The sequence below is a fragment of the Suricata suricatta genome, chromosome 8, assembly GCF_006229205.1.
Source record: "Suricata suricatta isolate VVHF042 chromosome 8, meerkat_22Aug2017_6uvM2_HiC, whole genome shotgun sequence".
Taxonomy (NCBI): domain Eukaryota; kingdom Metazoa; phylum Chordata; class Mammalia; order Carnivora; family Herpestidae; genus Suricata; species Suricata suricatta.
This window is the reverse complement of record NC_043707.1, coordinates 8,500,089-8,511,309: the sequence shown is the minus strand read 5'-3', so window position 1 is coordinate 8,511,309 and position 11,221 is coordinate 8,500,089. Positions and strand designations below refer to the sequence as shown.

General features: G+C 52.9%; 1 protein-coding gene across 3 annotated transcripts in view; it reads right to left on the bottom strand.

Annotated features, from left to right (window-relative positions):
- Positions 1-11,221, bottom strand: part of CLEC16A (C-type lectin domain containing 16A) — a 187,364-nt gene that overhangs the window by 119,730 nt on the left and 56,413 nt on the right. For 2 of the 3 annotated variants that reach the window (XM_029950046.1, XM_029950047.1), the window contains 2 exons: positions 4,804-4,933; positions 1,075-1,175 (listed from right to left, as the gene is read on the bottom strand). In XM_029950046.1, the coding sequence (XP_029805906.1) occupies positions 1,075-1,175; positions 4,804-4,933 (231 nt within the window). Of the gene's footprint in view, positions 1-1,074; positions 1,176-4,767; positions 4,934-11,221 lie in introns of all 3 variants that reach the window. The other variant, XM_029950045.1, reaches the window with a different exon arrangement.

Below are 11,221 nucleotides of genomic sequence, written 5' to 3'. Positions count from 1 at the left end.
TATTTATCAGGATTAATAATTTTTTTAATGTTTTTTTAATGTTTTTTATTTTATTTTTGAGGGACAGAGAGAGAGAGAGTGCGAGCAGGGGAGGGTCAGAGAGAGAGGGAGACACAGAATCTGAAACAGGCTCTGAGCTAGCTGTCAGCACAGAGCCCGATGCGGGCCTCGAACCCACGAACCGTGAGATCATGACCTGAGCCGAAGCTGGATGCTTAACTGACTGAGCCACCCAGGCGCCCTAGGATTAATGATTTAGGAAGAAATATTTATTACACCAAGTGCTTCTGAAATGTCTCTAGACCTAGGCTTTCTCAGTAAAACCCACCTCCATCTCCACCCCACCATTAGCTTATGAAAAACCTACTAAAACATCACCTGCAACAAAGTCTCATGTATGCCAAGCCCAGCTCTTGGCGGAGGCCCGAGAGAATGTTCTCGATCTCTTGCAGAGATCCGGACATGGAGGCTTCAGAACCCGCCCATGTCAAGCCACGTGGGGCCCACGCCAGCGGCCCTCCCCGGTGAGGAAGTGAATGAGTGGATCCTCACCAGACCTGTCAGCTCCACGGGACTCTGATCCTGACCACCCCACCCCAATGGGGGAAGCCGGAGAACCACACCTTTCTTCAGAAAGGAAACCTAGGCCCCGACCCAATCCGCCCAGAGTCTATTTTAGCCCTCAACGCAGAGCAAGAACTTCAGCTGTTAAAAATAGCAAAACCAAGATCACAAATGTGACTGATTTCAGTTTTGATGTTAGGAAAGAGGTCGGGTGCTCAGCCAGTTGTAAAAAGCAAGGGGTCGAAAGAAAACCACAGTGTGAACAGAGTCATACCGGGCTAGCCAGTCCCTTGGACCCTTCCTCCCACCCGCCATATTGCCCAAGAAACCAACCCCTGTGGCTTTGGTCTGGGCAAAAGCACCTGAGAAATTCTGACAAGGCCGAAGAGTTTTGTGGGAGTCCGCCAAAACCAGAAAAGGCATTCCTCAAGGAGGGGGGCTTTCTTTTTTTTTATTCCACGAGGCAGGGAGGGGGAATGCCAGGAAGGCAGGGGAGGGGCGCGGGCTTACCTTTGTTATGAGACATGGCGTACAGGAGGCAGAGCACAAACAGTGCGTGGTAGTCGTCGTCCGGGCTGTCCAGGGCATGGTACACCATGTCTAGGAACGGTCTGGAAAAGAGGAGGAGTGCGCATGAGCCTCTTTACACACACAGGGGCCACTCCTCCTCGCCCATCTGCACACGGAGTTCTGGCCGCCTTCGCCTCACACGGCTCCGCCCCCAGCACTCAGCGAGCCCTCCGTGTGCCCATCCAGCACTAGGCATCGGGGACAGGCTCAGCCCATGGGAACCTAGCTCCAGGACAAAGTGACAGAGGACCAGACCCCGTAATCACCCAACAACTGTGCCCCAGCTGTTCCAAACACTGGGGGGAAACGATGCAAGGTCCCCGTTCCTGGGGGGCTCCCGTGCCGGGGAGCACATGGACCATGTCAGTGCTGCGAAGAGGAGCGAGCGAATGAGGAAAACGGGGCAGCGTGGCAGACAGTCAAGACCAGACAGAGCACCGACGAGCCCGAACAGTTTCGGAACGGGCCCTGGAGCCAGACTGCCTGGGTTCTGCCTCCGATTCAGATTCTGCGTCTTCTTAGCTCCAAACCCTTGGGTTAGTTACCTAAAACCTCTCGGCTTCCCTATTGGGAAGGTGGGGTTCGAGTGAAACCACGAAGGCTGCTCAACACAGGCCCGGCTGCTCAGTGGCAAGGGTGCTCACGCGTGCCATCTGAGATGGGATCTCTGTTTTGCGTATTCCACGGGCACTTTCCCCTTGAGCTCCCTTTGACAGGTGCTGGCCTGGCCGTGTCTTGGATGGACTTTCCCTGACGGGTACGAAGCCATGTGAGGTAGCACCTCTGATGCTCTGTACAAAGACCACACACTGCACACCCCCAAATGCTGCCCTTCCAGGGGGAGGGCTTGACCGGAAAGAGAGAACAAGGACGTTCATCACAAGGCTGATAGGACAGGCACAGACGTGGCCCCATGGGTAGGCGGCTCGGAGCCCGTGACCAACCGCAGCCGCCTCTCTGGAGGCCAGGCCAAAGCCAAGAAAGCAGAGGACCTCGGTGAGTGACCAAAGACACGCGGAGCTCCTAGAAGGGCGCACAGCCACCGTTAACAGCACGGCGTGAGGGCAGAGAAGAGGTGTGGCAAACACACAGGGAAATACTTCACTGCATAACTTTTTAGACTTAAAAAAAAATCTGAATCCATAAATGTACCAGTGATTCAAAATATTTAACTGGAAAAGGCCAAAGAGAAAACAGTGAAAATGTTCTTGGGGTAACATTTCAAATGAGCGCCAGACCCTTGAAAATTGAAGGAAGAACCCTTTCTAAGAAGTGGGGATTTGTGTGCAGGCGGTTTCTCCGGGGCCCCTGACCTGGGGAACCGCCCCAGATCCGGCACCTTTCAGAAGCCTGAATAGTTTTGCCATGTGTGGCTTTGCGTTTCTGTGAGTTCCTGGCAATAACACTTCCAAACTTGAGAGTGGGATAAAATGTTTTCTTGTAAATGAGCCGATTGGAATGTGGATTGTATTTTCGTTTGGGAGCAGGACACATAACCAAATGCCCAGGAACACAAGGAGGGCTGGGGGCGGACATAACATCTTCTAGGAGATGAAGTATCATAAAGTCATTAGCATTTTGTTACTGAGAGTACACCACAGTGAAAGAGATGCCTGGGGGGGGGGGTTGGTATTGGGCAAAAAAAAAAGACGACAAAATGACGGGCATGGAATAGCCTAAGTCCTGGGGCAGGGAAGGCACGCTTCCCACTAAGCGGGCGATGAAAAAGGGCCGGCAGGAAATAACCCAAATGTCAGTAACGGCTGCCTTTGAAACGGGCATCATGCAGACCCATTTCCCTTCTTTATACATCTTTTCAAAATGTTTTTACATTTTCCAAATGTGTATTGCTTTTGTAATTTTTTAAAACTTTTTTTAAGAAAAGAAAAAAATGCTTTAAAACATTTTTCAGTTTCTTAGTCCTATGCTTAACCCTGAACGTAGACAGAGCCCACGACAGACAAGGAAAAGAACAGTTCTGCTTTGTACCACGCCGTTTCTCCAGACAAGTGGGCCAATGTCAAGATGCAATTCATGTCAAGGAGAACAGTCTGCTCCCTCCCTCCCCCAGAGCACCCTCCTCCCCGCTCCTTGGATGTGGCCTCAGAGCAAAGCAGAGGCCTGGCCCAAGGGCGCCCAGGGCCACGAGCTTGCATGTGGGCCCACCTCGAGACACTGGGCTCAGCTTCCGTAAGAAACCACAGGATCGAAGATGCCAGGTCAAGTCACCGAGAGTTAAGAAACCATCTGAATCCACTCTAAGCCCTCTCTTCACTAAAAATCAGGGGAAGAAAAAAAAAAAAAAAACAAAACCTCAACTAAACATCCAAACATAGCATTTTGCTCTGTTCGTCTTTTTTTTTTTTAATAATACATGTTTGTCTTCGTTTAACAAAGCTGTACTATTACTATAGTAAGTGAAATAGGTGCTGTTTCCATTTGTTGGATCCTAAGAACCCAGCGTACCCTGACAGCGATCACGTACAGCAGGAGCTGACATTCTAAGAAGCAGATGTTCCCCCATCTACACATGCACCCCCTCCACTAGTTGTTTGTGGTTTTTCCAGTCACTCATACCCTAACTGATGCTGTGCCAAGAAACGAAAGGTTGTTTTCCCATCCCTTTCTGTGTTTAGAATGATTCCCTTCATTTTCGGAGCTCCAGGAGTTATGCTTTTCACTGCCAAGCAAAATCAAAAAGGTCTTTATAAGTTCCAGCAACTGATAGCTCACACCACACTCTGGTGTTTTTTGTTTAAACCAAACTAAAAATGGCCCCCGTGTGCATGTGACAGAAAGGAATCCTGCCTGTTAGATAAGTGAAACATGTGCCAAGCCAAGAGATGTGGAGGAAAAAATTAGTGTGCTTCGACTCTTCGCTTCAAGCTGGCCTAAGAAAGAGCACAGCGTGTGTGTGTGTGTGTGTGTGTGTGTGAGAGAGAGAGAGAGAGAGAGAGAGAGAGAGAGAGACTCTCCTGGCCCTGAGAGTCCAGGAAGCCAAGGCTTTGTAGGCTGACGTGCCGTGAATTTATTAACCCCAAAGTAGGATCAGGGAAGTGCAGGGCCACTTGTTAAGGAAATAGCTCTGAAAGGAAGAGGCCCTCCAAACAGCCCAGCGCACCCCGTGGGAGCGGCCTTCCACCCCGTCTCGTTCTGGAAGGGGCAGCGCTGCCGCAAGCTTCCGGGAAGTGCGGCATCTCCAAGGTTTAAGAGGATTTAGCTTCAGCGGGCCATCAGTGAGATGAGAAGCCAGGCAAAAAGTCGAAGGTGGACAGCAGCACTCAATCACGCTGGCTGAGCCACCAGGGCAGGCCCTGTGGGCGGCGGGGTGGCGTGGCAGTGAATGAACGACACAGGCGATCAGAGCATGGCTCCTATGGCGCTCCTTCCTGGGAGCAGCAGAGCGTTGCCAGGAGCGGCCAGTTTGAGGCCACGGGGCCACCTGCACCCTTGAGGACAGGGCACAGCACCAATGTGCGTGGGGGCGGGGGGGGGGTGAGGTGGCGCCATGTCTCAGTCTTACTCCTTCCAAGGGCTCAGGGCTAGAGGGGCCATGCCTGGGGTGGCCGGGGGCCGGAGGTGCAAGGAAACTTTGCTGAGCAGCCCCCCGCCCCCACTCAGCCCATCCCCCACCTGCAGCACCGGCCCATGTGGGCCCGAGGGCAGCACCTGCTCCACTGCGCACTCTCCAAGCCCGTTGCGGCGCTCTTCTCCTCATCCGTGGTGTTCTGCTCGTGCATGGAGGTGCTGGCCGCCAACTCCGGGAGCTTGCTGCGCTCCATGATCACCATCTCTATCTCTAGGAGCAAGCACAGACACGGTGGGTGGGGGGTGCTCAGACAGCGTCGCGGACCTAGACTTACAGACAAGGCCGAGCTGCGGACGGAGCCCGGGTGCACGGCTCCTGAGACGTCCAGCGAGCATTCGCCGGCAGTGACGGGAGCATCGACAACACGCCAGGGACAACGAAGAGGCCAGAACCCCTCTTTCCTGTCATCCTGGCAATGCCAAGGAACGTGACCCTGACTTTGACCCCCTCCCCCCAAAAAAGCACAAATTGCGGTAGCTTATTTAATCTCAACGTGTTTTTTATGACATTTAGTCTACTGATACCACACTTCCTTCCCGAAGGAGTGGAGGTGGCACAGGAAAAATGGTACGTGGTTAATAAATCATACCCAAATTCACGGAAGCTATTCTGAAACCGTTTACACTTTAGGAAAGGCCGTGACGTGCCTGAAGCCTTTCGTTTTCCCTTCCCACCGACAACGTCCAGAGGGCAGAGAGGTTAGGAACCTCGCTGTATTTTTCCCACTTAAATAAGGGCAACGCGGAGCAACCGACTGAAGCATGGTGTACATTGTTAGTTCTCTGAAAGCGACACGGAACAACCGAGGAAAACATCTTGAATTGGAGACGGTTGGCTGCTGGCTGTAGGGACTCTGCCATGGAGTTCTTTGGCACGAGGGTGTGGACTTGCAAAGAGCGAGTTCTTGGAACCCGGAGTTCAGGTCACCTTCCGCATCTTCCGGAGACGGAGGAGGGAACAAGGTGCTGACGTGTGAACCCGCACTGGCTTCCCAAGGGACGGAGGCATGCCCAGGACTCTGGTGGCCCTTGCCAGCCCCAGTCTTCCGCTGGACTTGCGCAGGGGCCTCCCGCCCGGCGTCTGCCTCCCTTTACCCCCTGCTTTGCTCTCCGCCCAGACTCAAGCTATTGCAAGTGGAAATTAGCTCATGTCGCCGTTCTGTTCAGAGCCCTCCACCGCCTTCCCATCACACTCGGGATCAAATCCAAATGCCTTCCATGGCGTCAAGGCCTTGCACAGCCTGGCCCCTGTCCACCTCTGACCTCACTGCCTGGCCTCGTCCACCTCACACCTCTCCAGCTGTGCTGAGCGTGTCTCCCATGCTCCTTGATGGACCCAAGCCGGCTCTGCCCCAGGATCGTCACCCGGCTGCCTCCTCTGCCCAGGACGCTTTGACCCCAGGTCTTCCCTACCCTGGCCTAAGGCAATCACAACCTTCAAGGCCCAGCTCAAATGCCACCACCTCAGAAAAGATTTCTCAGCCACCCTCTACACTTGTTTTTCCTTTACCCCTTTAAATTATTATCTAAAATCCGTATTTCATTCCTATTTCCTTAGTCCTTCCCTCCCGCCCATTTTCTGTTCCAGGATCCCACGTTACAGCTAATCATCCTCCTGGCTGTGACCAGGTGCTCCACCTCCTTGCTCTGGTGACCTTACAGCTCTGAGGAGAACTGGTCAGGTATTTTGCAGAATGTCCCTCAACCTGGGTCTGGTGTTTTCTCATCAGTAGACTAGTGTTACGGGTTTTGGGAAGAAGCCCACGCAGGAGGGATGCCCTTTTCACCCCCCGGCAGCGAGGGCGCAGGTGGCCAACACAGCTCCGTGTCTGCCTGTGTTAGGTCTACATCGCCTGACGGAGCTACTGCTGGTCACATTTCTCCACTGGAAAGTTACCTGCCCTTCTCCTTTCACTGTGGAAGCAGGTCATTAAGCGCAGCCCCCACCTAAGGAGCGGGGAGTTATGATGGTCTATCTCCTGGAGCAGGGAGCAGTGACATAAATCATGTGGATTCTTCTGGATAAAGGTGTCTCTCCACCCCCATCTCAATTTTACTGCTTAGCACGTGTAACTGCCAGAATTTTCTATATTCTCTTTACTGGTTTGCTTGCTAGCTGTCTGCCTTCCCCCACTAGAACGGGGGTTTCGTAAGAGCAGCTGCCTTGTCTGGCTGGCTCTCCACTGGAACTGCAGGGTCGAGCCCAGGGCCTGCTGCTACAGGCCAAGTGCCCGATGACGGGGCGGACTAGTGGACAAGGCTCTGGCTGCACGCAGGGCCACGACAACATGGAGCAGGTGGCCCAGAGCCGCACCCAGGCTGCCCTGAGCAGCACTGTCACGGGATGCAGCATGTGCCCAGCACCCTCTGGAACTCCACCAGGCACGGCTGCACCTGCAGCTGCCCTCGGGCCTGGAGGAGGGCATCCCCCACCGGGCCACACGGGCCTCGGCCACCAGCCCCTCCTTCCCAGTGTGGCCTGGAGTCAGACGCCACAGCCTGGAGCCTCCCACAGGGCTGTCCCCCTCGCATGGGTGGGGGCCGACCCGGGATCTTCAAGAGGTGGGCAGACAAACTGTTTGCGTTGTTCTGTGTTTATTTTCAAGTGTGTTGGAAGAACATTCTGCACAGAAAACCTGTTCTTTCACAGTGGCTATCACTGCTTAGGAGGAGGCAAAATTTAAGGGTGAAAAAAACCTGTCGTTTCACAGGGAGCTGTTGAGTCAACACCAGCCTGGGCAGCCAGGGCCAGAACCAGCAGGCGGGGGCGCAGACTTGGGGCCGCGAACCACCGCCCCCACCTGGGCGGGCCTTCACCCCCACCAACCTCCGCCAGCTGCTTCCCAGGGAGCCTGACCTCTTTGCCGTGGGGCAGACACCTTATATTTTTAATTATTCTCAACTTTAAAAAATCTGTTCTGCTTATGTTGTTTATAATGTTAACACTGCAATACAAATATGGATCACTGACAACAAAGAAAAGGCATCTACCCTCGGGAGACGCACGCTGAGATTGCACATCTGTGCATTTGTTTTGTGTCCCTAACTGAGCATGCCTCTCAATAGCAGCAGGCCAGAGTGTGGGGGAGCCTCTGACTTCGACCCCAGGACCCCTGACACACCTCCCGGACCGCGGCAAGCTCCCCTACCTCCCGGCCTGGCTGACAAGGCAGGAGCTCCGCTCCAAGGGCTCCCCGAGGTTACAGGGCTGAGCCCTGCACCCCAGTCTAGAGGAGATGCTGCTCTGACGTGGTAATTCCTTTTGGGTTTTTTAACCTCCCTGGACACTCAGAACTCAGGAGCAGAGAAGCAGCTCAAGATAGTCCAGGCCTGTGCTCACCAAATTTAGTTAAGGAGTTGCACACTAGAGTTGCACACTAATTTTGAATGGCAATTTCCCGTGGCACGCCACTGCGGTAAGCAGACGGGACCCAGGCGGCTCCAGGTAAAGGGTGGGTGGGCTCCCCATTGTCTCTGGCCACGGGCTCCCTCCTGCCCCTAACGATCCCTTCTGGAATCCTGGAGCTTCACGTAGAACTGCCAAAAGCCTCGGGTTTGGTCCTGGGTACTGAACGTGAGCAAACAGGAATCCAGAAGCCTAGTGACAATTAACACGCCGAGAAAAGTAGTGGCAAAAGTCAGGACTGCTGCCCTTCCCGCTCCCAGGTCACATCCTCGTGCAGGACCGGCCCACCAGGGCCTCTCCACTCCACGCACGACGAGGTTTCTGAACCTTGGTCCTGTCACCGGCTCCCACAGCTGCCCCCATCCAGCCAGCACGGGTGGGGAGTGAGCTGCTCCCGTTGGGTTAACTCTCTAGTTGAATGTACAACAGTCCTTCCAGGGCCAACACGGGGTCCCTGCACCCCCACTGCTTCTTTTTAACCATCTTATCCAGACGACCCCCAAAAGGAGCCATTCTTGCCCAGGGCCTGTCAACTCCCCGCAACTGCACGCAAAATGCCACGTGGGCATGAGGGGATGAGTAACAGGTTTCTGGGGAGAGGGTCTCTCCAGATTCTCACCATTCTAAAATGGATTCTACACGGGGCACCTGGGTGGCTCAGTCGGTGAAGCGTCTGACTTCAGCTCAGGTCACGATCTCACGGTTCGTGGGTTTGAGCCCTGCGTGGGGCTCTGTGCTGACAGCTTGGAGCCTGGAGCCTATCTTCAGATTCTGTGTCTCCCTCTCTCTCTGCCGCTACCCCACTCATGCTCTGTCACTCTCTCTGTCTCTCAAGAGTAAATAAACATTGGGGCGCCTGGGTGGCTCAGTCAGTTAAGTGTCTGACTTCGGCTCAGGTCATGATCTCATAGTTCGTGGGTTCGAGCCCCGCATCGGGCTCTGTGCTGACAACTAGCTCAGAGCTTGGAGCCTGCTTCAGATACTGTACCTCCCTCCCTCTCTGACCCTCCCCTGCTCACGCCATCTCTCTCTGTCTCTCAAAAATAAAAACCATTAAAAAAATTTTTTTAATAAAAAAAGAGTAAATAAACATTTAAAAAAAAATTTTAAGTGGATTCTAAGCCATCTTTAAAAGAGGAAGAGGAAAAAGATTTGAGCTTTCCTTTCCTGGTGATTCAGTGTCAAAGTGACCAGAACATCGGGCATGGTTCTAGGTACCCCCTGGGCCGGTCTCCCTGCAGACACAGGCCTGCCCAGGCACAGCCTCGCTCCCCTCCCGGGGCACACGCGCCACGCTGCTGCCACGAAGGAAAACGGGACAGGGAGCTTGTGTGCACAGGACTGGCTCACCGGGGCAGGGACTCAGGCTCTGCTGATGAATTCCGGGGGGCTCCGTCTGAACCTGCTATAACATCACAGGAGCCCCCGTCCCATCCAGGTCCCTCTGCTGGAATTTGAAGGGCTGAGACAATAGCCCAGCTCAGCTCTGCTCACACTTCGGTCACTTGCCTCCCTCTACGATGTCCGCCACATTATCTACCTAAACATCGTGTTTGATCACGTTGTTTTTTCTTTTGACTTAAATACATGTCAAAAGGAAGCTTTAAGTCACGATTAATACCCTTCGATTGAGCAATCCCACTTGCAGGGATTTATCTGGAAGATACACCCCTAACAATATGAAAATGTACACGCACAATCCACTGTTATCTATAATTGCCAAATAGTGGAAACTACCTAAATGTCCAAGCATAAAGATTGGTTGAATCAACTTGTACACACACACACACACACACACACACACACACACACACAGTGCAGTGCAGCCGCACCCGGAATGAGGAATACCGCTTTACTGATAGGAAGTGACTTCTGGAGAAGTTTGCAAAGTGAAGAGAAGAAAGAGCGTTTACAGGGTGCTATCCTGCATGTAAGAGAGAAGGGAGGGTAAGAAAACATATGTAAACCAGCTTCTTCTTGCAAAAAGAAATACAGGAAGGATATTCCAGAAAGTAACCCCAGCTGGTTATCTACCAGAGGCATGGGAATGAGGGGAAAGCATATGGAAGGCACCCTTCCTCAACATACTTTTTTGCGCAGTTTGGTTAATATTCCACATAGTTTTAAAAATAAAAATTAAAGCAGTTAAAAAAAAATGGGAAGGAAGAATCCTAAACTAGGAAGACTTAAATTAAAAAAAAAAAAAAAAAGGGACCAAAATCTTTTCCAAGTAAATACCGTATCTATGTGGATGCGGGGAGAAGAAAAGAGGAAGGGCAGATTCATGTGGGCGCCGTAAACAGGATCCAGGAGCGGCGACCCTCAGCGGGGAGGTGGGGGAAGTATTCGAGGAGGGACGGGGAGTCGCAGACCATCCTCAAGTCTGTTGACTACACAACAAACGCACTGAAACTCTTTCAGATGCATTCTAGGACCGAGCTGACGCTGCTGGGAGCCAAGGCTCCAGCTGAAGCAGTGACGGACAGATCTGGAATGGGAGAAGGCAAGAAAGAGCCCTCTGGGGGCTGACCTGCATCGGCAGGAATACTGCAGCTGTTTGGTACGCATTCACGATTTCTAAAATACACATAAGCATGTGCATGTTTGTACGTACGTACATGCGTGCATGAGGAAATGTGTACTTAGTATACATACACACGTCTATGCTCTAGCTCTGTCCACTGAAAGGGCCAAAAAGCAAGGCACCCTGGGAGCCATCAGCACATGTGGGACCCAGGTTTTGGCCTCTAACACCACTGCCCACTGAGAGGAACCAGGGTTTTCAGAGAAAGGGCTCGTCCTGGGGGTGGGCAGTGTGGTTAAGTTCACACGCCAGGTCTGAGGACTGCTCAGAAGAAACCAGGGGGCCACATCTCAGGGACACAGCGGCCCACTCAGAAGGGTTCCCAGGGGCCAAATCTGGGACAATTTGAGCATCAAAGTAATTAAACCAGTAATGAAACATAAACCATGAAAAACTGGAACCCACGACCTGTGCCAAGAATAGATAAAGAAACGGGGAGAAGGAGGGGCCCCTGCTTACAGTGGGATGCTTAGCACCGACCTTTACATGTGGAGAGACTGCTGAGGCTG